General features: G+C 36.1%; 2 protein-coding genes across 2 annotated transcripts in view; both read right to left on the reverse strand.

Annotated features, from left to right (window-relative positions):
- The window catches only part of LOC137405864 (uncharacterized), a 405083-nt gene that overhangs the window by 257659 nt on the left and 122662 nt on the right, over window positions 1-24762 (reverse strand). The window lies entirely within an intron of this gene.
- Window positions 5070-12387, reverse strand: LOC137406019 (uncharacterized). The gene is made up of 5 exons (XM_068092528.1): window positions 11910-12387; window positions 11508-11725; window positions 11254-11361; window positions 10641-10811; window positions 5070-5554 (listed from the first exon to the last, which is right to left on the reverse strand). The coding sequence occupies exons 1-5, from the start codon at window positions 12345-12347 to the stop codon at window positions 5500-5502; spliced, it is 990 nt and encodes a 329-aa protein (XP_067948629.1). The 5' UTR covers window positions 12348-12387; the 3' UTR covers window positions 5070-5499.

The raw sequence follows: 24762 nt of genomic DNA on the forward strand, positions 1-24762 counted from the left end.
CAGTAAAGTGCTTCTGGTTTACGATTTACGAGTTATCAATTAAGTAAGAGATTACAATTCATAAAATCTAATGAACTACCATAATGAACTAGCCTGTCTTGACAAGCTGTTGTTTTTGCATAGTTGTCCCCCCCCCCCCCCCCCCCCCCGTCGAGCGGCGAGCAACAACAGCTTGTCACAAGACGTACTGCACCTGATGCATCAGCTGCACTTATAGGGAGTTGTTCTCTTCCGTCTACGCGGTTTGGCCGCGATGTTATGTGGGTAGCTCCATTGGTAATCATAACGGATTTCATGCAAAAATTTATGTAGAAAAATTAAGATAAGAACGTTTAATTGGCGACTCCTCTTTGCAGTAAAGTTGTAAACTTTATTAGAATTTGAGAACTTAGGCAACAACAGTGACTAAACATGTCGTTATTTGTGCGCTCAGTCAGTTTTATTTCTATTTTTGTATCAGTCAGTTTTATTTGTTCTTATGGATTTTATTTTGAGTTTATTTTATTCTTAAGTTCTACTAAAGTTTATCACAGAAACTGATCTTTGGTTAAACGTTGTAATCTTGTTTTTTTTTCTACATAAATTTTTGCGTGAAATCCGTTATGATTACCAATGGAGCGACCGACATAACATCGCGGCCAAACCGCGTAGACGGAAGAGAACAACTCCCTATAAGTGCAGCTGATGCATCAGGTGCACTAAGTCTTGTGACAAGCTGTTGATGTTCGCCGCTCGACGAGGGGGGGGTGTGGGGGGGGGGACAACTATGCAAAAACAACAGCTTGTCAAGACAGGCTAATAATGAACCCTCTAATTGTGCTCTATTTTTACCTCTTTCTTTCAGCGGCGTTCACAGAGACTGGCGTTGTATTTTTCAATCAGCTCGTCATGATTTTGTAACATAAATTTGGCTTTTACAGGGAAGCTATATTTTGCGCTCTTTTTTCTGGTGCAGCAATATTAACCCTTGGGGATGCAATAAATCTGCTAACTTATCTCCAACTTGTCAAAGTTCTCTTAATAAATATCAGAAACTGAGAAATATCTCTACCATTTGATATCTATTGCTTGCAATTAACCTGTGATGATATTATAGCCTGTGTCTTGCTTTGCAATTTGTTGAAGTTTTCAATTTTTATTTCTTTCTAAATTTGAAGTCATATTTTTATCTTATATTTATATATAACAATGTTGCATAAAGGCTCATTGCATTCATTGATATGTTCGCTACAGTTTGTAACCAAAACTAGCTTTTTGTGTGCAATAGAAGAGGAGTTACTAAAGCCGATCCATTGTAAGATCAGATTACCGCAATGATGCTATCAAATAATATGCTATAAATCTGCTAATAAGCTAATAATCTATCAAATTCTACAAATATATATTCATGAACAAGTGACATAAACAAAACCTATGTATAAAACATGCAGAAACAAAAATTTATGTTTTTAAAACAAAAATACATGTATTTGCATCGTTTGCTCGGCCACTGCGTTCTGATTGCTGCTTTCGATGGGACAAATACTTTTCGATTATTCAATACCTACAATATCTTCTGGCGTCAACTCTTTTTCTGCACTGTTGAACTAGTCAATATTAGCTTCGAATCAATTTTTTAACAGAGCAAAACTTTCACCCGTTGTATTTCGTCCAAATACATGTAATGATAAACTTTTAGCCGCATGGGCGTTAAGCACAACTTTTAGCCTAAAACTTGTCGTTCATTTACCATCGTAAATGTAAACCCTTTTATATACTTCAAAGTATCAAGGTCGCATTTAATAAGGAACTACTATTAATTATTTCTATGGTGTTGCTTCTGAGTTTTAACGAAAAAGAACAAAGAGTGTTGGAGTTGGACAACGAAGGAATTAATTGTCATTGATGTAAACGATTCATTATCAACACGGTTTTTGGACATTTTTCTATTGATCACTTGATAGTATGGGTTCATAAAGATCAAAGATTGTCACAGTGGCGGCCAAATGGAGGCGGCATTCAAATAGAGAGTGGCGCTCTATTTTTCATCCCTTTTCCAACTATGATAATGGTGGCCAAATAGAGGTTGCGTTCAATTAGAGGTTTTACGGTAATATAGTATATAATATCATGTACTATTATATGATGCAAAGTAATATGATAAAATATAATTTAATGTACTAGAAATTCCCCTGTCATACAGCCCACAACCAAAGTGATATTGGAAAAAAGAAAGGGTACTGATAGTTGAGAAATGCAATATTAGCAGTCAAATGGAGTGCAATAGGATAACTGCAATGGTAGCTGCAATGGTAGCTGTAATGTACTGGGTGTTATTTTGTGCAACAAACAGCAATAATGAAAGGAAAATATTATATGTTTATATCTTCCCCTTGCAATAGGAAAAATGCAATATTAGAAGTAGGCCTAAAATGCACTGATATTATTAGAATAATCAATATTATTAATATAGTCATACAGTAATAATATAAAACCAATGCACAATTTTGTTTACATTTCAAAACGTCATAGTAACCAATATCAAGAAGTTGTGATATTTATCTAGATGTTTAGAAAATTTACTTTGCAAAATTATTTAGAAAAAGTAATAACAGTAACATATTGCCTAATATTGGTCACTATATACTTCGATCTTGTAAATTCGAATGACTATTCTTATAATTAAATCTTATAAAACCAAATAATCTTTCTTATAATTAAACATCGTAATAATCTTATAAGAATCGTTAAAAAAATATCATCGTCATTTCCTTCACTTTCACTGCTTTGGACATCAGTTGGAATACCAAAGTAGCCTACTCATTATGAGTGTCTAAAATGTCAGTTACTTTGAAATCGGCAAAAAAGAAACGATTGCTTTTCAGTACTTCTACGTTAGTTACAGAAACCTTCGGAAATTCGACAATGCTATAGACTGGTGAAATATGGATGTTTTTCTTGTGAAATGCGCACGACTTGGTAGTTCTACTATCTGTCTCACGGCCTTCTCGGCGTTTCGTTGGCTGGTCTTCATTTTGATTAAAAAAGGTTTGTCAAAGTTTTAATAGCGATTTTAGGCCGAATTAATCTGTCTATTTATGTATAATCCGATCAGATGAGTAAGGTTTAAGAAATTGTCTACAAATTTCAAAGACTTGGTAACATATTTAAATAGGTTTATATGTGTTTTGTATTGTTATTATATTTAAACGACTTCATTGAAAAATGGTTAAATTTGTTGATGGGATTTCGGTACAAGGGTTTGCGATGGCCGTTGATGAATAATTTTCGTGAGTTATGTGCACATATGTATTTATCATTAACTCTTTTGCAGGCAAGTTTTTTTGGGCAATTTGAGACCCTCCGGGCAGAATAATTTTTCACAAATTGATTTAAACAAAAATCATTGATACACTTTTATTTATGATATTGTATATGCATATTGTGTTTTTATTATACAGGTAAATACAAATAAACATTTATAAGTCAAATTCTTATATAGGCCTAAGTGTTTCTCTAGCTATAGTAATTTTGGAAGCATTTGCCCTTGCAGAGGCCTACACCACAATCTTGACATCATGTGCTTATTATTGTTCCTTTATAGCTTTTCCTTTGCCTATAGCCTTTGGAGAATGCCATGACAGTAAAAGAAAGTTGTTGCACTATGAGAAAATATTCAGAAAGCAGTAACAGAAGCATAAACAAGCTACAAACGAAAATCTCCATTTTATTCAAATACGTTTTTATTTCAGGTTTTCGTTCGTTTAGTATTGCAAAAACGATCATTTTTTTCTCAAAACGACTAATTTTTTGGTTGCTAACAGAGACCAATATATTTTAGTTTACTATTAGTAAAAAAATTCAACAAAAAAATGCAATAACCTAACTAGAAATCAATTTATAAAAAACGTTCGCGCGGCGACATAATAGTCGCTCTGCCCATTGGCGTCAGTATCGTGAAACGACAATAATGTCGCTCTGCCTGCAAAAGGGTTAAGCTCCCAAACAATCGCTTCGCTCGTGTTTGGTCGTGGGATTATAATGTATCATATTATATGATAGCATAATCACAATATACCCTAGGACACTTTTATTTCGCTAGTATTTAGTTTAGTGAGTAGCATGCAGAGTAAAATTTCGCTGCAACTTAATTTCGCGGCTCTGGTGAGTGCGAAAATATAATGGTGTGAAAATGAATGCAGTAGAACAAGCAGATTAGATTCCTCAGGTCCAGTTCGCTAGTAAGAAAAAATTTTCGATTTGGGACTAGTTTGTATTTGTAAACTGCAGGTAGAAATGCGTGGGTGAGATCGATAATTCAATTTGAACGCTTGCTGCCATTTGTTTCTTGGACTATCAATAACGTCTAGGTCCCTTCCGCCATGACTTTCACACTCAAGTCCCAAGAAGAAAAAAATAGATAACAACCAACTTTACAACCAGAACTGTATAAGATGGTTGGACCTGGTGAGGGTTGTTATTGATTTTGGTTGGTAATAAAATTCATCACTATAATAACTATTATACAATTTTATGACTTTCCCTACCAGACTTTCATCCCCATCAGTTACAAATTCGGTGACTGAACTGATATCATCATCTTCTTCATTTGTCTTGGCTTTTCCAAAAAACTTGTTATTTGCTTTGCAATGCTGCTCAGTCGGTGTGCTAGCTATAACGAGTTTACCAGAAATTTCCCAATGAGCCCAACCACACACGAAAATTACCTGCATTTCTAATATGACAACTTTATTGTGGATATCAATGAACAAAGCTATTTAATTTCGCATTTTCGCTCGTTCGTTATGATAGTTTAGTTTTGCTCATGAAATTTTCGCGAGAGGGTGACTCCGCAAAAATGCGAAAGTTAGATGACGCGAATACATAAGTGTCCTAGGGTCCTAGGGTAATACTACTACTAGGATGTACTAGGTAATTGCCAGCTTCCTCATACACTCAAATACACATGTAAACTTTATAGATAGGGAGCCTGGTCAGCAATTGTGTTATTATGAATATTGTGTAACATCAATTCTATAATATAAACATTCCATTCTTCATCTCATCTACCAGAAATATTGTGTAACAAACTCATAGGGGGCTGGTTATTATTCCAAGGGACTTCTAAAAAAAAACAAGCGAACAAGATTTGAATATAAAAATGAGGAAATAATAAGATATATAGGCTGTTGAATCTCTGTATCCTGAAAAATGAGGAGATAGCCGTCTAAGTTTGACAGGAGATTCATAGCTGTTTATCAATTGAAATGTTATTGCATTAACCTTCTGTTTGCATCCGGATTCATAGTGCTCGCGGTTCCCATTGTAAATATTTTCCTAAAGATTTCCATTGATGATTCAACTGAATTAGCCCAAGGCTCCGCGCTAAAGACACGTTAGGGACGAGACGGACTGCTTCCTTAAACAGGTTATCTGAATAGCGATTAGCGATTAGTCTAAGGCACGCTACTTGAATAGGCATGATGCAATAATACATCGACACGAATGTAATGAATGAAACTAGGAAAGTAGGAAAGCGGTGGGTAGGGCCATGAAAACGAGACTTACTAGAGGATCTATACCACATAACTGTTATAATCTGGTGGTGCTAACTCCAACATCCTCCCTTAGCTGGATTTTTCTCATCTCTTCCTTTACGCTGTCAACATGATATATTTCAAGTCTTCATTGTGAAATAGCAAGATAGATAGTCTTTAATATATATAATAATATATATAATATGTTACTACTGCCCCTTTACCGCCGGGAAAGCGCAGTTATTCGGAATTCAACCTGGAACTTTCATTACCACTAAGCGAACACCTTACCAACTGCACTAACTCTACCAACTCTACTAACTGCTATCAACCTCTACTAACTCTCTCTCCTTGATATGTGTATACATATATAACCATCATGGCAAAATACATATAATGCATATATAATACCACACTGTACTAACACATATAACAGAAGTAAGAACTGGACACCGTTGTGATGAAGGTGTGAGTGAGACAAGCTTGTCTCAAATCAATCAGGAGGCATAACTCCAGATTCCATGAGATCAAGGTGACCTACACCCAGCCTTATCCTGTCTTTATGTAGATATGTTTATTTATATTACTTACCAACGTATGAACTAGATATATATGTATATGTAAAGGCTCAGTAGTAAGTCCATACAGCTGTGTGTAAGCCACTCTAGCTATAAATGGCTACCAGGAACTAGCATGTGCCCCAATGAAACCTAATACTTATACACAACCTTCTTCACGTTAATCAACCTCCTTTGCATCTAAGGCTATCATGATGCAAGACCAATGTACAGCTCCTCCTTGTGTAAGGGAGAATGCAATGGGAGTAGAACCAAAGATAATATAAGTGAGCTCTTTGCATTCAACATGAGTAGACAAATCTAAGCTTGTTGTGGTTGACAGAGCCATAAACTGCTTAAAAACTGTATATAACCACTAGTTCACTACTCTATGTGACTCTGTATATAATTACTAGTTCACTACTCTATGTAACTCAGTATATTATTACTAGCTCACTACTCTATGTAACTCTGTATATAATTACTAGTTCACCACTCTATGTAACTCTGAATATAATTACTAGTTCACTACTCTATGTAACTCTGTACATAACCACTAGTTCACTAATCTATGTAACTCTGTATATTATTACTAGTTCACTACTCTATGTAACTCTGTATATAATTACTAGTTCACTACTCCATGTAACTCTGTATATTATTACTAGTTCACTACTCTATGTAACTGTATATTATCACTAGTTCACTACTCTATGTAACTGTATATTATTATTAGTTTACTACTCCATATAACTCTGTATATTATTATTAGTTCACTACTCTATGTAACTCTGTATATTATCACTAGATCAATACTCTATGTAACTCTGTATATAATTACTAGCTCACTACTCTATGTAACTCTGTATATTATTACTAGTTCACTACTCTATGTAACTCTGTATATAATTACTAGTTCACTACTCTATGTAACTCTGTATATTATTACTAGTTCATTACTCTATGTAACTCTGTATATTATTACTAGTTCACTACTCTATATAACTCTGTATATAATTACTAGTTCCCTACTCTATGTAACTCTGTATATAATTACTAATTCACTAGTTTATGTACATTATTTTTGCAAGTAAAATTGTCGAAACTTTGACAACAGAGATAGAGAACAATTGTACATAAATTATGCTGGTGTTGAGCTACGCGGTCATGCAACATATTATGTTTACATTGTTTTGCTACACTAACGCTCATTGGCCAATAATTAGTACATTGTTTTGCTACACTAACGCTCATTGGCCAATAATTAGTAATTGGCCGAGGAGTAACATTTACACTCCGGTTGTAGATCTTTGGTTATAGAAAGCACTTTTACTTTGCATACAAAAATATGAAGGTTATTGTAACAACTAAAAAATATTTGCTACATGACTTTTATCAGGGTTGTCCTTTTCCTTTTGTCAGTGCTGTATTGCAAAATACCACCATATTGCAATAGATAAAACATTTGAGTTAAGACGAATCAACTAAAGGGAGTGGTTCGTTTCCAGTTTAAAGAGGAAACTTGGCTCTTCAGCTGTGGTGCAATAGGTTGATTTCAAGGATCTTCCTCGTATTGGGACAGGCTTCAAGTGTACTTAATTGCGTATCCATGCATTTAAAATCCCTCCTTTCTGGCTTCTTTTGATAATGACCATACATCGTGTTTGTTAGTAACCATAATCAAAAAAATCATTTTTCATTCTGCTTTAAAAATTGCAAAAATTGCATTGTAAGATGAGAACAGATTCATATTTGCATTTATCCTTCCACACACATGCCAAACATTGTTTTCTACTTCATGACACTAACATACCGCATAGTCCATCATATGCTTCAGTTTATGAATTTCCTGCTACTACAACCTTCAGATTACTCCTCACTCCTCCACAATACTCATAAATTACCAACTTTTAAAACACTTCCATTCAACTCACTCAATAGTTCCTCATTTCTGCCTCTCATTTTTGTTCCCTTTTGTCATGTAATTAAAACCATTATTTTGTTGATGATTACTGATGTCAATATAAAGTTACAGTAAAACAAGCTAAGATTCTTTTCAAACCAGTTTTATTGGCATAAAGTACATGTATATATAAAATATATATTATATAAATATTTTATACATATTATATATAAAATATATATTTAATCTAATATATATATATATAATAAAGTAATATAATTATATAATAATAATTATATTATTTTATTATATATAAAATGTATATAATATATATTTTATATATAATATATATAAAATATATATTATATATATATTATATATATATATAATATAAAATATATATACAATACAATGTATATAAAATACTTGCCCCAGCTTATTAAACCCATGTCAGCCCGTGTGGTTTCTTTTTTTGATAGACCTTTTAAAATTCCTTTTATTCGTTCGTAAATATGTATTATATCAACTAATTATCTGCTGGAATAATTATGATAGAATTTGTACTAGTATTTTAAGGCCATGATCTGGGCTTCGTACGTATGTTTGAGCTGTTCACGTGGCTATAAGTTTCTCTTTGTCTACGACTAGTTGGAGGGAAGTTATAGCAGCTTTCTTGCATCCATGTCAAACAATAAAATTGTGCAACTGACAGGTCTGGTACGCTGAACAATTTCAACTCAGATGTGTCAGTAGTGCAGGGGTTAAGTGATTTGTTCTTGCTAGTTAAAACTGACCTTTCCATTGTTATCAACTGTAAAAGAGACTTGCTATACTGGGCATATCGGTTTTTGTTGATTTATTATAACATAAAAATATACACTTGTCCCTGATAGAGATAGCCAATGAGACACGGCAGATGTACAGTACCCATACGGTGAACAGAGGGTCATCAGAAACTTCTACTGTCAATATCAGTGTCTAACTTGGCTCTGTAAACGCCCTTAAAGAATGTTGGTCATCGGAGCATAAGAACCTTTTGGAGTGTGCTTTTGGTTTCTCTAAGTGTGATCAATGTATATTGATGGCATGTTAGGATTGAAACCAGAGCAACATATAAAGCAATCACTGCAATTATTACGTTGAGGAAAATAAGTATAAGAGCATCATGGGAGAAAGGAAAGACAAATGAGAGGAGATAAATCCTAAAATACAAATCTGCAAAGAATGTAGGCTGTAATAAGAGTTTTTATTACCGAATATGTATAAAACATTTCTATTATTGACCAAAGCCAATGCATGCGCATAACTTAGAGTTTTCTTATCTACACAGCCAGTATCCTATGAACAAGCCTCATAGGATGAGCAAGACTCATGGATGAATTTGATAACAACAATATTAGCATATACATATGTACATGATAAAGATGTTTTGAGCATATTCTATCCATCGTTTTTATTTGATGTCATCACCCTGTTTGCACATGCGCTCGTCTACGAAAAAGCCACCATCTTTGTAGAAAACGATCGTCATTCTGTTGAATAATAGTATTTTTCGGTGTTGTTTTGATACTAAAATAAAAAATTTGCAAACAAAAGCATTGTTTGCATTAATTAATTGCAGAAGCTTCGTGTTTTCAACGATAAAAGTTGTCCATAAAGATGGCAGACAACGATAGAATGGCGTCACGAAAAAACGAAGGATAGAGAAATTCTTATGTTACTGCATGTCATTTACTCAGCAAATAGTCCGTTGACATCAGCCAACAACAAACATTAAACAATGATGAAAATCTCTGGCCTCTTTTTTCAATTAAGTCAGCCAAGGTTTTTTAAGTATGGCCTATTAAGTAAAAGTGTACGCAAACCTAATATAAAAAATACCTCAACAACTGAATGCTTGAATATCATTGTTCCAGCCAATCATAGCAGACTACTGTCACTCTTCTACTATTAGCAAGGTATGATTTTGGAATTAAAAGGTACATGTTTATCCTATACACACAGAGTAAAAAATTCACCCTGAAACATGCAAAGTTTTCCTGCTATTTTTTAGCCTGGATGTTTCCATTTTGTAGCCTCTCCGTATCAGCATTGAACAGTATGCTAGCAACCTATTACAGCAATAAACAGCAATTGAAGAACTAATCGTATTATATAATAATGTATTATATTATAACAGCAAGATTTCATAAAAATTATCAGCAGCTTTGGTTTAACGTACTTGAGCAGAGTAAAGTCAGCATGTAGTCAGCTTTCTAAAACAGTGCATCAACGTATAAATATAGAAATTGTTGCTAAGCAACCAAAGAAGAATCACAGGTATTTTTATAAAACGTCACATTTTACAATAACAAATATGAAAAGAATGGCAACAAAACAACATAGATTGTAAAAAAATAAATTTTATAAATTTTTTAAACTGTAAAATCTTACACAAAATATAAATGTGAAACGTAAATAAAATTAAATATTTGCCAACATGCTGAAGTGACCAATAAAGCATTCAACAATAGCAGTAAGTGTTACACTGTTTTAAATGAAATAATATATAATATAAAATGGAAGCCAGAATTAAATGCTCATCTAGTATATAAATGTAAATTTCATCACAGGGTTGTCAAATGAAAAAATATATCTTGTAAAGTGCTGCTCATTAATTAGAATGGCTTGTAGCACTTGCAGAGTCTGATGAGTACCCTCTGTCCTGTCTTATAGTCATCATACGCTTTCCATTTACACTTCTGACTGTAGTGTATTTCGTATCCATCACAGTCATTAGCTCTACCTTGTACCAGAGCTCCATCCATCTGACTGTATTTACCACACCGACAGATTCTGTAAACAACACGAAAGAAAATAAAAACATGACTCATCATCATCATCAATATTGATTTTCTTCGAGAAATTACTAGAAATCTTGTTTGCTTAAAATGCAAATCATTCTAGTATGATGAGCAGTAATCAACTAAAAAACCAGGCTGTTGGCAGGTCTGTGACGGTATGCAAATCATTAGCTCGAGACTAGATTACAATGAATAGAGTGGTTCACCTTATAGCATGCTTACGTAATGACCGATAGTGTTACACATAAATCAAATGTAAACATCAAATGAAGTTGATTCACACCACCCTGTCAGCAGGATGTCAGCAAACTTTCCCTTCTTTGATTTGACCAATAGAAATCTATCAATGACTTAAAAAACAAAATTGATAAACTAATGTCACTGAACAAAACATTTCCTATACTAAAATCTTCAAACATGTGTTGGTCTCTCACCTCACAAGATGTTTTTGATAATATTTGATACGGTGAACTTGTGGAACATTCTGTCCTGTGAGAGGGTCGTATACGGTACTTTGTTGCTGTTTCATTTTTGGCCCAGACCTGTAAACATAGATATCTGTTTGAGTGGTGTACAAAATGGTCTGTACATTCTCATATCTCCAGTATTACATGGTCCTACTAACTTCAACATAAAATGACACTAGTTAAATACTCTAGTTAAATAACTAGTTAAATATTCTACTAACCTCGTGGACTGACGTCTAAAGCCACATTGCTGATTGTCATGATATTCTATCTCTACTGGATACTTGTTGGGATGAGTTCCTGTGTGTTCTGTTTCATCATCATCGCTGTCACTGCTATTGATCTCAACTCCTGCTGTCTCTGCCGATAGATCCTCCAGCGGAGACACTTGTAGGTCTTGGAGAGCAGAGGCCAGAGTGTTGACTGAGTTGGGAGAATGCTAGAATATAATATTACCTTATTAGCCTATACAATAGATAATATATCTAAAGCTTTTATATCAAAGTAGAGTGTTATATTCTGTTAGTTTTAATCAGTTTTGGCTGCATATGCTGTATCTATGACTACTTGGTGCAACTTTGTAAACAAACCGTGCAATAATGATTACTGTATAGGCTACTCACAGTGTCTGAGTCTATTGAGGTTGAAGGCAGCATCTTTGGAGAAGTTGTCTGTCTTGCTGTCGGTGTGCTGACAGTTCGATCAGCATGATTGTGTTGCTGGAGAACTGGCCAGTTATTGTGACTAAAGGGTGTGTTCTGCTCTGGAGGAGCAGGTAGGTACGCAGGCGTCTGTTGTAGATGGCTGTTATAGAAGGGCTGTTGATATTGACTGAAAGGTAGAGGTTGTTGAGTGTTCTCAAACAGTCTGTACTGAGGAAGGTTGGTCGAATATGGTGGGTGAGATATACCAGAGGAAATGCTGTTGTGTCGGTCCGTCGAAGAGGCAGCTCTTTTGACTATAGGTCTCCTTGTACCCACTGCTCCATAGGCATGCATAGCTGGTGTTAATAATTGTCCTCCTTTGTTTATTTCAGCCGTATGATAATCAAACATCGTCATGTCTTCTAAATACCAGGGTTGATTTCTGCGTGGAATCCTCTTTCAACTCTGTTAAGAAAATGTGCATCGCCTGTAGACACGAATTGTTTTATAGCAGCGAGCGTGCCTTACTAAAGGAAAATGGTTGTTTAAAAGATTCGATTTCCATAAGCATGTGTTGATTATTCCGTTAGTAGAAGCTGAGTGTTAATGATGCAATACCCATTGCATCATTGCATTGCTCTATAACGCAACGTGAAGCTGTGGTCGCTAGTCATGATCATAGACCTATTAACACAGACCTATATACTATGGTATAGTATATAGGTCTATGGCCGTGAAAGACAGGCTCAAAAGTGCTGTTACACCCTTTGCAGTATCGGGTACATGTATATTATAAAAGTAGGAAGCAGAAGGACCTATGATTCAGATTTAGTCATGTATAGCATGCCTAAAGCCTGGTTCCCATATACGTCGCAAAGCACCGGCGACAGCACCGCAGGCTATTAATGGTGAAATGGGAACCTACCCCCCAGGGTACCGCCGAGGACTGCCGGTAGTTGCCGGCGGTATCGCAATAGTTTAGCGCCGTTCAAATTTCACAAAAGGCCGCAGGCAAAACCTTCCCGAAATGTACTGTACAGGTGAAGGTCACCACTATAGAAACGGCATGGTGACCATTTTATTTGATTACGCGATTATGTTTAGCGATGCTGCTAATATGTGAACATATGTCGCCGAAACTAATGTCGCAAGCGTTTTGCGGCGCAAGTTACCGCCGGAGTCTCGCAATCGATATGGGAACCAGGCTTAAGGGAGCAGTTAGGATCAATTAAAAATACATGCTAATAGATTGATCTGAGTGTCTCTCCTATCCTTGCCCTAATCACCTGATCTGTTCCATATATTCCTTCACTCCCAACCTGTCCTTTGTCTCCCAGTTTCTTAACCGAGTTGGCTATTTCCAACAATTCACTCACAACTACCTGCTATCTATGTAAACCAACCGTTTCTCAGACTTTGGCCTCTGGCCCAACACAGAGTTCTCATTCTCTGTTTATTGTTTAAAAAGTTGTGATAATCAAATATACTTGAGAGAAAGAGTTCACAAAGATACAGTCATACCTCGACATACGAGTGCCCCAACTTACGAGAACATTACAATATTGCCAGTAAATTTATACCTTTAGATACTATAAGCCTTTGTGATATGAACCGGTTCTTAATGGCCATTAAATGGTCAAGTATGCGAGAGACCATTTTGAGAACAGCAGCGTTTGATCTTTCTTGTCGAATCAGTTTGAAAATGTTTTAATACGGTAAATTGAAAGTTATAGCGAAAGCGAAACAAAAAGCGTCAAGCCGAAAATAGATAATCAAAAGCTAAGACGATGACAAAACTAAAGTTGAGTTTAGTAAAAGATTAAAACTTGGCTTCAAGCGTGTCTTTAGTAAAGTAAATTCATTAGAGTTGAACTTAAAGTTTATGTTGTTACGCAGCGTCACAAAAGTTTAGTGTTCCGAACCCGATGCAACAATTAAAATCACGTTTTTTCGTTGTAATATCCTGTTTTCATGTTGTTCTCTCTTTATCCTACGGGAACAGATTAATTTGCATTTATCTGTTTTATACTCGTCTGTTGAGGTATGACTAATAGGATTCTAACAAAAAGATTTAACCTAATAAACTAGGCTGAATAGTACATAACTCTCAAGTGAGTTTAATATTTGACTCTGTTGTTATTCGAATGAAACCAATAGCAAGGAGCAAGACTGAACGTTCATAAAATACAGGTTTTGGCTGTAACTCCAAAGATTACCTAATAGCACCGCCAAGTAGAGCCACCTATCTCAACCATTGCTATTCAAACAGGTCCTTTGGCTGAGTTGAGATCTCAAGTTCAAGGTTATCTGAATGATAAAAATCTTCAAAGTATGATACCAGTAGGCCTGTATGAACATGCCCATTACACTATCTTACCTGGTATATGACTCAGTATCAGGTACTTTTCCTTTGTTTATGTTTCTGTATGATAACACCTTGCGCTGAGAAAGGTCTTAGCAGGGGTGGTACGGGTGGTATAGGTAGACCCTTCACGCTAGTCTTAACAGAAGCGCTACAGCTCTATTCGTTGGCTTAGGAAGCTCATTGGCTAAAGGAGCCGTTATTGGGCAGAGTTTGAAATATCAACTACCCTAGGACACTTATATTTCGCTAGTATTTTGTTTCGTGAGTAGCTCGCAGAGTAAAATTTCGGAGCAACTTAATTTCGCAGCTCTGATGAGTGCGAAAATATAGTGATGTGAAAATAAATGCAGTGGAACAAACATAATTAGATTCCTCAGGTTCAGTTCACCGATAAAAAAAATTTCAATTTGCGACTAGTTTGTAATTGTAAACCGCAGATAGAATGGTGTGGGCAAGGTCGATAATGCAATTTGATCGCTTGCTGCCATTTGTTTCTTGGAGTATCAACAGGCCCGTTTTCACTGGGGCAGCTAGCTGGCCGGCTGAGCCGCCCCAACTTTTTGGGAATTTTTTACGGTAAGTGCAGTCCAACTCGGATAACTCGCCCTCAGATAAAATGTAACATTTCATCTCAAACACAAGGTCAACTCAGACGGATTTGTTTCGTCAGTTCCAACGCAATGATAAATTCCTTCAGAAAACTCGACCTCAACATCATTTATTCGAAAAGTTATTTGCCCAACGGCCATGGACGCGGTTTTTATCGCTGTGGAATATCACTTCATTCCAAGCCATAGAGACAAACATCAACTTCTAGTAGTTCTTAGGCATCATTATTATCATCATCAGAGGCAAAATATTTTTCTTAACGACTTTTATAAAGGTTTGCAGAAGATTAAGTTTTATCAAACACCCGCTTGGCCATGTCCCATCGAAAACGTAAAAGCCTCCGAATGAACTTAAAATAAAATCCGCAAAATTGATCTTTGTTAAAACGCTCAAAAGAAAAAGATGTCTTTTTCTGAGCGTTTTAACTGCAGTCATGTTTTGCCTATTTTAATTTAAAAAACGTCTCGTCAGTCACATCACTTAAAACAAAACAAATCTTAAAAAATTACAAGTTATTAAAGAGGTGTCAGTGGTGAATCCAAACCTTTCCAAAGCCATGCTGCTTGTGTAGTACTGCGAGTGTCAGTGCATGTGTCATATTTTCTTTCAACACACGGTGCTCACTGCATTGATTGATGTCCCCAGCTAACGATAATCTACTAATTCGTGTGCATTGACATCAAACTCCTATCATTATAAATCATTCTTAATGGGAAAATAATCATAATTAATTGCAAAATAATAACGTAATAAATTTTGACAGTCAAATTATTTTGTTGGTTTATATTTTAACGATGCTATAGTGGTCGTTAAAAACGTTAAAATAAATGTCGTTATAAAATTCCATTCTACAGTATCAATGAACAAAGCTATTTAGTTTCGCTTTTTCGCTCGTTTGTTATGATAGTTTAGTTTCGCACATGAAACTTTCGCGAGAGGATGACACCGCGAAAACGCGAAAGTTAGATGCCGCGAATACATAAGTGTCCTAGGGTAATAGAATTGTCCTTAGTACGTCTTTAGAGATCTCACCCATAAACACTGTATATTGCTCAGTGGTGCAGACAACTCCTTTTTTATACTTTTATGATTATTTAAATTTCTTTGAAGAGCAAGATGATATTGAGTATTCAAAACCTTAGGAGCCGTGTTAAATGAATAGTATATAAGGAGACTTATATTTACAGTGGCGCAGTTAAACAATAAACGATTTGGGCAGAGCCAGCAGGATACCATTTCTATTACCTATTGTCTTCTTCTAGACCGAATAAAAAATACAGAAAATGTTTATCATCGTTAGATTGCCTTTTCTTTTCATTGCAGGTTTGCAGAAACTTATTCATTCAATGATAAAGTCTATGGCTCTATGCATTGCTATGTTAGTTTCTAGACAAGTAGGACAAACTGGCTGATGTTTTTTTCACAATGTTCGGGACACAAAAATACCTTTGTTAATATAACCGAAACCAGCTTTATATTGGTCAATAAAATCTCTCATTTAAGGCTGTGTTAATTAGTTTTATTTTATTATTTACAAAAAGAATACTAATAATGGCAGGCTTTTCTTTTCAAAGAGCTTTTGAGAATGCAAAAAGTGTGCTCGTTGATAGCAGCATTATCCAATGATATGAATTTCAATCTTCAAACTGATGCGATTGAAACGCAATTGTCTCAAACATCGGCCAGCTCAGTGTTCTACTGACTCATTCATTGTTCCTAAATTGATGCCCTTTGTCTGATGATGTAATGAATGAGACCCTAATGACATCAGACATTGCTAACTAAGACCTTTTCCTTCCACCAACTGGTACATGACTCCATGGAATAGAATGAGACAGGAAGCATTGCTCCGTAGTCTGTGTCAATGTCTTTTTTGAGTCACCAAATAGCAAGACAGTGGCCATGATTATTATGGGTTAGTTATTAGTAGAATATTTCCTTGATAAATTCACACATCTTGACATACCGCAGAGAACTTGACATACCACACAGAGACCATCTGTGGTATGCCCCAACTGCTGACTAGAGTTTATTATTTGTTTTGGGTCCAGATCAGGCTGTTCAACTCAATAAGCCTAGGAGTCAAAGTTATGTAGGGCTATCATCTTCAATGGTTAGTCGCATTTTCACACCAGTCTAACAAAGTAACATTTCTGCTAGTATGTTTAAAAAACTATTTATTGTGTGAAATGAGTGACATTGCAAAAGGTGAAGCAACAGTTATCTTCTCTGATTGTTTCAATATAAAAAATAGAAGAGGAGAATATACATATAAAATAGAATTCTACATATATGTTCTATTCGTAACACCTCCTTATTAGGGTGAGTTGCGAAATGTCACTTAATTCCAACTTTGTTCGCCAGTTTTTTCATTATTTTTGTCATCATCAAAGAAAACAAACCTTGATAACACTAAAACTTGCTGCGACATTATTGTGATCACCAATTCTCAGGTTATGCCAAAAAACTAGAAGGAATGGTGCTCGCTTGTCGTTAGTGTGTCATTTTGCTTCCTTGAGCATTAGACACTAAAGGCTGGTTCATACTATATCGTCGTTGTCCTTTCGACGTTCATCGTCGACTATATTTGCACCGTGAACGGACGGCATTGATGAAGCAACGTGGATACGTCGGGAAAGTTTGCGGCTGTCAAACTTTCCCGATAGTTTGCTGAGCATCGACGACAACCTGTTCAATATGCATCCCTTCAGCAATGATGATTCGCTGTTACGGATATATTTAGTTAAATATTTCCATTTGTGATAGTCACTGCAGGACTAGTATTTCATTTGAGAACTCAGCAAGAAAGAGGTTTTTTGAGAAAAAATATAAAAGAAAACTCAAAACAAAAGAAAACAAAAGCATATTTGTTGATGCAAATGTGGGTGAGTTCACGAAAGTGTGAACACTGTGATCACCGATGATCACCGAAGTACGTTGGCATCAAAGTTGAAATACGATGATATAGTGTAAACCACCCATAAGGAAGCAACTGCTAAAAACCTAAACGCAATAAAAATGTGTAAAATTCCCCTTATTAACTTGAAGATGTGCCGTAGATCACCAAATCTGTTATGCTATATACCCATGTGCCTTAATGTTCTCTAGAGCAGGGGTCTCGATTAGGGGTGTGAGCTGTGGTTCATGGGCGCCCAAAAATCAGTTTCCATCTCTCTATACATCAAAAATAAATAACATAACGCCATCAATCCTGAAAATTATCAGCGCATTTTACTTACCCACAAGGAACAGATCAGATAATAACAGATAAGAGAGTGGAAAAAAGTCAAGGATCATAAAGTGAGTGGTTTTTCTATGTTGCTGCTGTGTGAAAACATTAGACTCTTCTTAGAATGACCTACCAATAACATATTGTTTTTATATATTCCAATATGTCTGCTTTTCATTATGTCTTGAGTCTTTTTATTTCATTCAACACAAGGAAGTGTAAGATTGCCCGTATCTGTCTTAAGGAGATGAGAATGAATACCGAAGCACTGCTCTAGCAAGCTGCCATCAAATTGTTGAATTTCCTGTATCCCTCTGTATATATAAAGTTGTGCCTAGCTGTTGACAGTTCACTCTCTGACCATGGACTACCCTAGGACACTTAAGTATTCGCGGCATCTAACTTTCGCGTTTTCGCGGAGTCATCATCACGCGAAAAATTCATGCGCGAAACTAAACTATCATAACGAACTAGCGAAAATTCGAAATTAAATAGCTATGTTCTACGCAGGCCTGTATTCACTGGTTGCAAGTTGGGGGGCTAATGTTAGACGACTAGTTATGAACATCTGGGGTGTGGAGAAGGGGGGGGTGCTGTAAGCTCCCAACAGGTTTCTCTTATGCAGGGCCTCAGCCGGGCCTCTCACGTGAAGTTTTAAAAAATTTTATTGGCAAGTATCAACATTTTTCTATTTTTTGAGATTTGCTTTGTTTTAGCTGATGTGACTGACAAAACGTTTTAAAATTAAAACAGGCAAAACTTGTATGCAGTTAAAAAGCTCAGAAAGAAGACATCTTTTTTTAAGCGTTTTAACAAAGATCATTTTTGCCGATTTTATTTCAAGTTCATTAAGTAGGATATGGGCAAGCAGATGTTTGCTAAAACTTGATATTTGGCAAACCTTTATAAAAGTCGTTAACAAGAATATTTTGCCGCTGATGAAGATAATAATGACGCCTAAGAACTACTAAAAGTTGACGTTTGTATCTATGGCTTCGAATAAAGTGATATTCTACAGCGATAAAAACCTTTCTATAGCCGTTGGACTATGAAATTCCTAAAAAGTTGGGGCGTCTTAGCCGGCCAGCTGTCCAAGGGAATACGGCCCTGTAGTTCATTGATATCCACAACAAAATCGTGATATTAGAAATGCAGATAATTTTGTGTGTGATTGAGCTCATTGGGAAATTTCTAGTAAATTCGTTAATACACCGAATGAGCAGCATGGCAAAGCAAATTAAGATAACAAGTTTTTTTGGAAAAGCCAAGACAAACGAAGAAGATGATGATATCAGTTTAGTCACCGAATTTGTAACTGATGAGGATGAAAGTCTGGTAGGTGAAGTCATACAATTAAATAATACTTATTGTAGTGATGAATTTTACTGCCAACCAAAAACGATAACAACCCTCACCAGGTCCAACCATGTTATACAGTTCTGGTTGTGATGTTGGTTGTTATCTATTTTTTTTTTTATGAGACATGTACTGTATTTGATTTTTTTTAAATTTGAAATATTGTGAACTCAAAACGTGCCATGGCCATCGCTTGCTATAAATACTTGAGATCTAATATTGGTACCATATCGGTCACGACGGAAAGGACCGAGACGTCATTGATAGTCCAAGAAACAAATAGCAGCAAGCGATCTCGTTGAATTATCGATTTCTGCCATACATTTATACCTGCGGGTTACAAATACAAACTAGTCGCAAATATAACAACTTTTTTTACTAGAGGACCGGACCTGAGGAATCTAATTTGTTTGTTCCACTGTATTTATTTTCACATCACTATATTTTCGCACTCATCAGAGCTGCGAAATTAAGTTGCAGCGAAATTTTACTCTGTGTGCTACTCACGAAACTAAATACTAGCGAAATATAAGTGTCCTAGGGTATGTATTAAGATGTCAAGTGATTTCCAAATGTGATGTTTATATTGATTAGACACGTAGAGTGAGGGTGAGACTCCTTTGCCAGACCTCTAGGCAGCCATGATGTTTCATATCAAATGGCTACTGACAAGCTTTGCTGGTAAGTTGGTAAAAGCATGCGAGCTTTATTATAATCTACGTCAGAATTTTTATGATAAAAAGGTTTTTACAATGAAAAGAGTATTTATTGAAAAACAATAGTGTTGGTGATAGTAGGGCTACTAATATAACAGTAACAATGATAGAAAATTATCGTTACTATAATAAGAGCGGTGTCTGTCTGTTCGTCCATTCGTCTGTCTAAAGCCAATGTTTTAGCGTTTAACAGAACATCAACTTGTGACATTCAGGTTAGTCACCCAACACTTGCACCAATCAGCCATCTTCCAGCATTTCGGAATAGTTGTGCACACATTTATTCTTTGTATTTTATGGGCAAACATGACGGTCTCTCATAGCACACTTGACTGCCAGAATTATAGTAGTCTTTACTATATTAAAATCGTGTTCGTTCGTTTAGATGATGGGGAAAAAGATCACATTTTACAAGATTCGAACTCTTGACATTCAGTTTGGTAGGCCAACACTGGTACACATTTGACAATCAGCTACTTTCGCACTCTCATTAATATTTGTGAAGAAATTTATTACATCTGACTATCTCTCACAGCACACCAGACTACTAGGGTACTAAAATATATATTTTATACAACATAGTAGGATATAATATAGTATAATGTCTTGTAATATAATACAGTGTGATATAATATACTATAATAAAATAAGATATAACAAAGTATAATATAGTATTAGTACAATATAATAATTGTACTATTACTAATATTAACATTAATAATAGCACTGGTAAAAAAAGTAATGTTTTTGCAGTGTAGTGAATGTTCTTACATCTGAACAGTATTTTTATACATGTATTCATAACCCGCACAAGGCCTGCGGTCTCACCTATTAAGTGTTATGTCATTCTGTATTTCTTACAGCAACGCAGTCATGGTAGATGGCGTTGTATTCAATTCGAGAGCGTGCTAGAAGACACTAACATGAACATTAATTTCCTGATAGCATAGCCTACACATGACTAACAATGCCCTAATATTTAAACTTAGATATAATTATGGTCTGTCAGACTGGTGGTTGCGCAATCTAGAGATAATTCATATGTAGCTATGCATATTAGCAGTATTTCAACTGCTAGCAAGTAGCTATCACAGGCTGATACATAAAATAGTAAGCGGGAAAACATTACAACTGGCAGTTTATTAAACTGATGGAGAGCACCTGATTTGTAAAATTTTTATTCTGTAGCAGGTGTGTATTTTTTTTACATTATTATTATCATCACTTGTTTTTATTGGTTTGATTACAACTTAAGATGGTGTTGTTTTCTGTCATGAAGGTTTCTGGTTCTATAGCCTTACCCACTGTCTGATGCCTTACCCACTGTTTTCTGTCATCAAAGTTTCTGTTTTAACGAATAATATATATTATTAAATCCCAATGTTTCATTGTTTGTCTGTGTGTATTTGTGTGTTTATGTTTGTGTATTTATCTGCTTGTCTGTTTGTGTGCGGTGTGCGGTGTGAGGTGTGGGGTGTGCGCTGTGCGCTGTGAGGTGTGCGGTGTGGGGTGTGGGGTGTGGGGTGTGGGGTGTGGGGTGTGGGGTGTGGGGTGTTCAGTGTGCGGTGTGGGGTGTGCGGTGTGGGTTGTGTAGTGTGGGGGTGTGGGGTGTTCAGTGTGCGGTGTGGGGTGTGCAGTGTGGGGTGTGAGGTGTGTGGGTGTGGGGTGTTCAGTGTGCGGTGTGGGGGTGTGAGGTGCGGTGTGTCTGATAGTCTGCATAAATGCTAAGCATTTTTATACTATTTGGTCAAAGTCATCCAAACTTCATTCAACTACACATGTGCTCCATGCCCTCCATCAGGTGGCCAAAGATACTTATTATCCAAACTCTTTGTCAATCATTGAAAGTTGGTGAAATTGGTGAAACTATTGGACTTACCCTCGGCACTGTCATTCAGTTATTTGATAAAAGCAGCTATGGTCAGCGCAATAGCCATTTATGCTAAAAAAAGTCTGGCATATACAATCAGAAGAGCCAATACCTGTGCTAAGTAAATAACTTTTATCAGCAAATGAATTCAAAGTTTTCTTGTAAATATTTGTTCGCTTAATGAAATGCAATAATAATTTTGTTAACTTTTCTTCGCCCTCAGTGTTATCTTTGGCTGTCTCTATTATGACGATAGAAGAGCATGAAAACCTATCTAGAGCCTGACAGCTTCAGCACTCCTATTTTAACCTCATAGGCTTGAGCAGAGAACATTTTTTTCCACGAAATGATATCATCACATAAGGGCTATTTATTACATTAGGCGTGGTCCAACATTGACTTCTCTGAGTATACGTATTTAGTTGCCAAGCATAGGCATGCCCACGCACTTGAATCATGCGGAGTAATAAGGATTAGGCAAAATTGTGGGCCACTACCCTCTCCACCCATGGTATGCCAGCAAGCTTTGACCACGCCTAAGGCTAATGGATTTTCCACTTGTATTGGGTGAATCATCAGTAAGACTGATTCACAACTTGCTACGCCGCTTCAAGGCACTCATTAGGGAAATCTTGCATTACCTGAGCGCATCTTAAATTTCAAGTGAACCATGGAAAGGTACATAACTGCTACAGTCAACATTAGCCAGTGCTTGCCTTCTATTACTGCTGTGTCATAACTTCATAGTTTCTTTTACGACTAAAAATCTGTTCTTTCAACTGACCAAATAATGTCATGATCTCAACCAAGTTGATTTATAATCAAAAGGGAACACAAAGACCCATTTTCTTTTCCACACGAGAGAAGTCCCTAAGAGCTCACACATTTCGGCCTGATAGAGCTGCCTGGTAGGCATCAAAAGTAGTTAGGCCATCCTTTGTCGCTCGGCAAACTCGCTGGCCATCCCTAAGCACAACCGTTCTGTAAATAAACTTTTAATAACTGCAAGAGAGTGATGCCATAAATCGAATTAATGATTCAGCGAGTGAACTATTCTTCGTTTCTACAGAATGGCGAGATGCCAGCGAGACTAGCTATGCTAATGCGTACTATCGACTTCATCACTCTTCCAGCTTTTTTTCTTTTGTTTAATTATAATTGTTGATGAAAATAAATCAAAAGTCAAAAAAATTAAAGATGCTATATTGTTAGAAATCTAGTTTTAGTAGGCCAAGTCGCTGTATTATTTCTTTTCGTTTGAGATGTAACAAGCTGCACCCCTTTCTTGGTTGCGATTTTCATCCTGACCTCACCTTTGACCTCTAAATCTTTTACTTTACTTTTCCCTATCGTACATAAATACCATTGCAAGTAGGTCTATCCCTTAGCCTACCCAATGGAAAACGAGATTTACACACACTCACTTTATTGGGGACTTCAAGCGGTGGGAAGTTTACAGTAATTGATGGCCTTGATGAACGGGTGTGACCTACAGCCATCACTAATCTTAGTAGGTCATTGGCTAGGACCCAGTTACAACGAACAATGTACAGTCAAACATGGATAACTCGAACTTCAAGGGACCGAGCAAAAGTGTTCGAATTATCAGAGCGTTCAAGTTATCAGAGCACTGTCACAAGTCCATGTATTTACTTATTTATTAGTAGATACATGTACATATACAAACTATAATATAAATCAAAAGCACAAATGGCTTGTTTCAAATTAAATGCTTCTAATGTAAAGTTTAAAACATTTTTATCAAAAAGTATAGAGATTTTTCTATCACTTGAGATTGGTTTGTTGTTTGAGGTGATGTTATTGCCAGGACGTTTTTTAGATTGACATTGGCAAAACTTGATCGTTGTTGAAATGCTCAAAAGAAAAGACATCTTTTTCTTTTGAGCGTTTTACCCACGATCAATTTTGCCGAATTTTCTTGAAGTTTATGCAAAGATTACCTTACTTTACCTGGGATTCGTTAAGAGCAACACTCCGAGGCAGTTCAATTAAAAGTTTTACGAGGTTTAACGGTACATTGTATATCACTCACGCTTTTGGAATGGATACTTATTGAATGTACACACGTATTCTGTATTTAGGTCAAACGGTGAATAGTTTTTTTTAGCTAAGACAATGTATACGTTTAATTACAACAATTTTTAAGTCGTTTTAAACATTCAACATTCCGATGTTGATTCAACACGGAATCAACGTCGGAAAACTATTCATCGCGGGCTAGCCGGGTCACGCACTCAAGGATTTTCGCCACGCACATACAAAACAACATGCTGTTTTTGTTTTGTATGTGCGTGGTGAAAATCCTTGCGCGCGTGACCCGGCTAGCCCGTGCTATTCATCGTATAGCAGTATAAATCAAATTTCACCAAACCTTTAGAAAAGTCGTTGACAAAAATATTTTGCCGATTGTGGTAATAACGACGCTTATGAATTACGAAAAGATATGGTTTACCTCTATGGCGTTGAATAAAGTGATTTTCTAAAGCGATAACAACCGTTTCGGTAGCCGTTGGGGAAAAAACAGTTCGAATTAACAGTGTTGAGTTCGAGCTATCTATAGCATTTTATCATTACGTGGGAACGGACCAAAGAAACCGTTCGAATTAACCATGTGTTCGAGCTATCCGTGGGCGAGTTATCCATGTTTGACTGTATATGGTTAATAG

The sequence above is a fragment of the Watersipora subatra genome, chromosome 10, assembly GCF_963576615.1.
Source record: "Watersipora subatra chromosome 10, tzWatSuba1.1, whole genome shotgun sequence".
Lineage (NCBI taxonomy): Eukaryota > Metazoa > Bryozoa > Gymnolaemata > Cheilostomatida > Watersiporidae > Watersipora > Watersipora subatra.

Coding starts and splice junctions, on each gene's coding strand:
- LOC137406019 (XM_068092528.1), bottom strand. CDS start 12,347: ATGACGATGTTTGATTATCATACGGCTGAAATAAACAAAGGAGGACAA. Junction 11,726..11,909: donor CCTCAATAGACTCAGACACT/GTGAGTAGCCTA, acceptor ATTATATTCTAG/CATTCTCCCAACTCAGTCAA. Junction 11,362..11,507: donor TTTAGACGTCAGTCCACGAG/GTTAGTAGAATA, acceptor CTATGTTTACAG/GTCTGGGCCAAAAATGAAAC.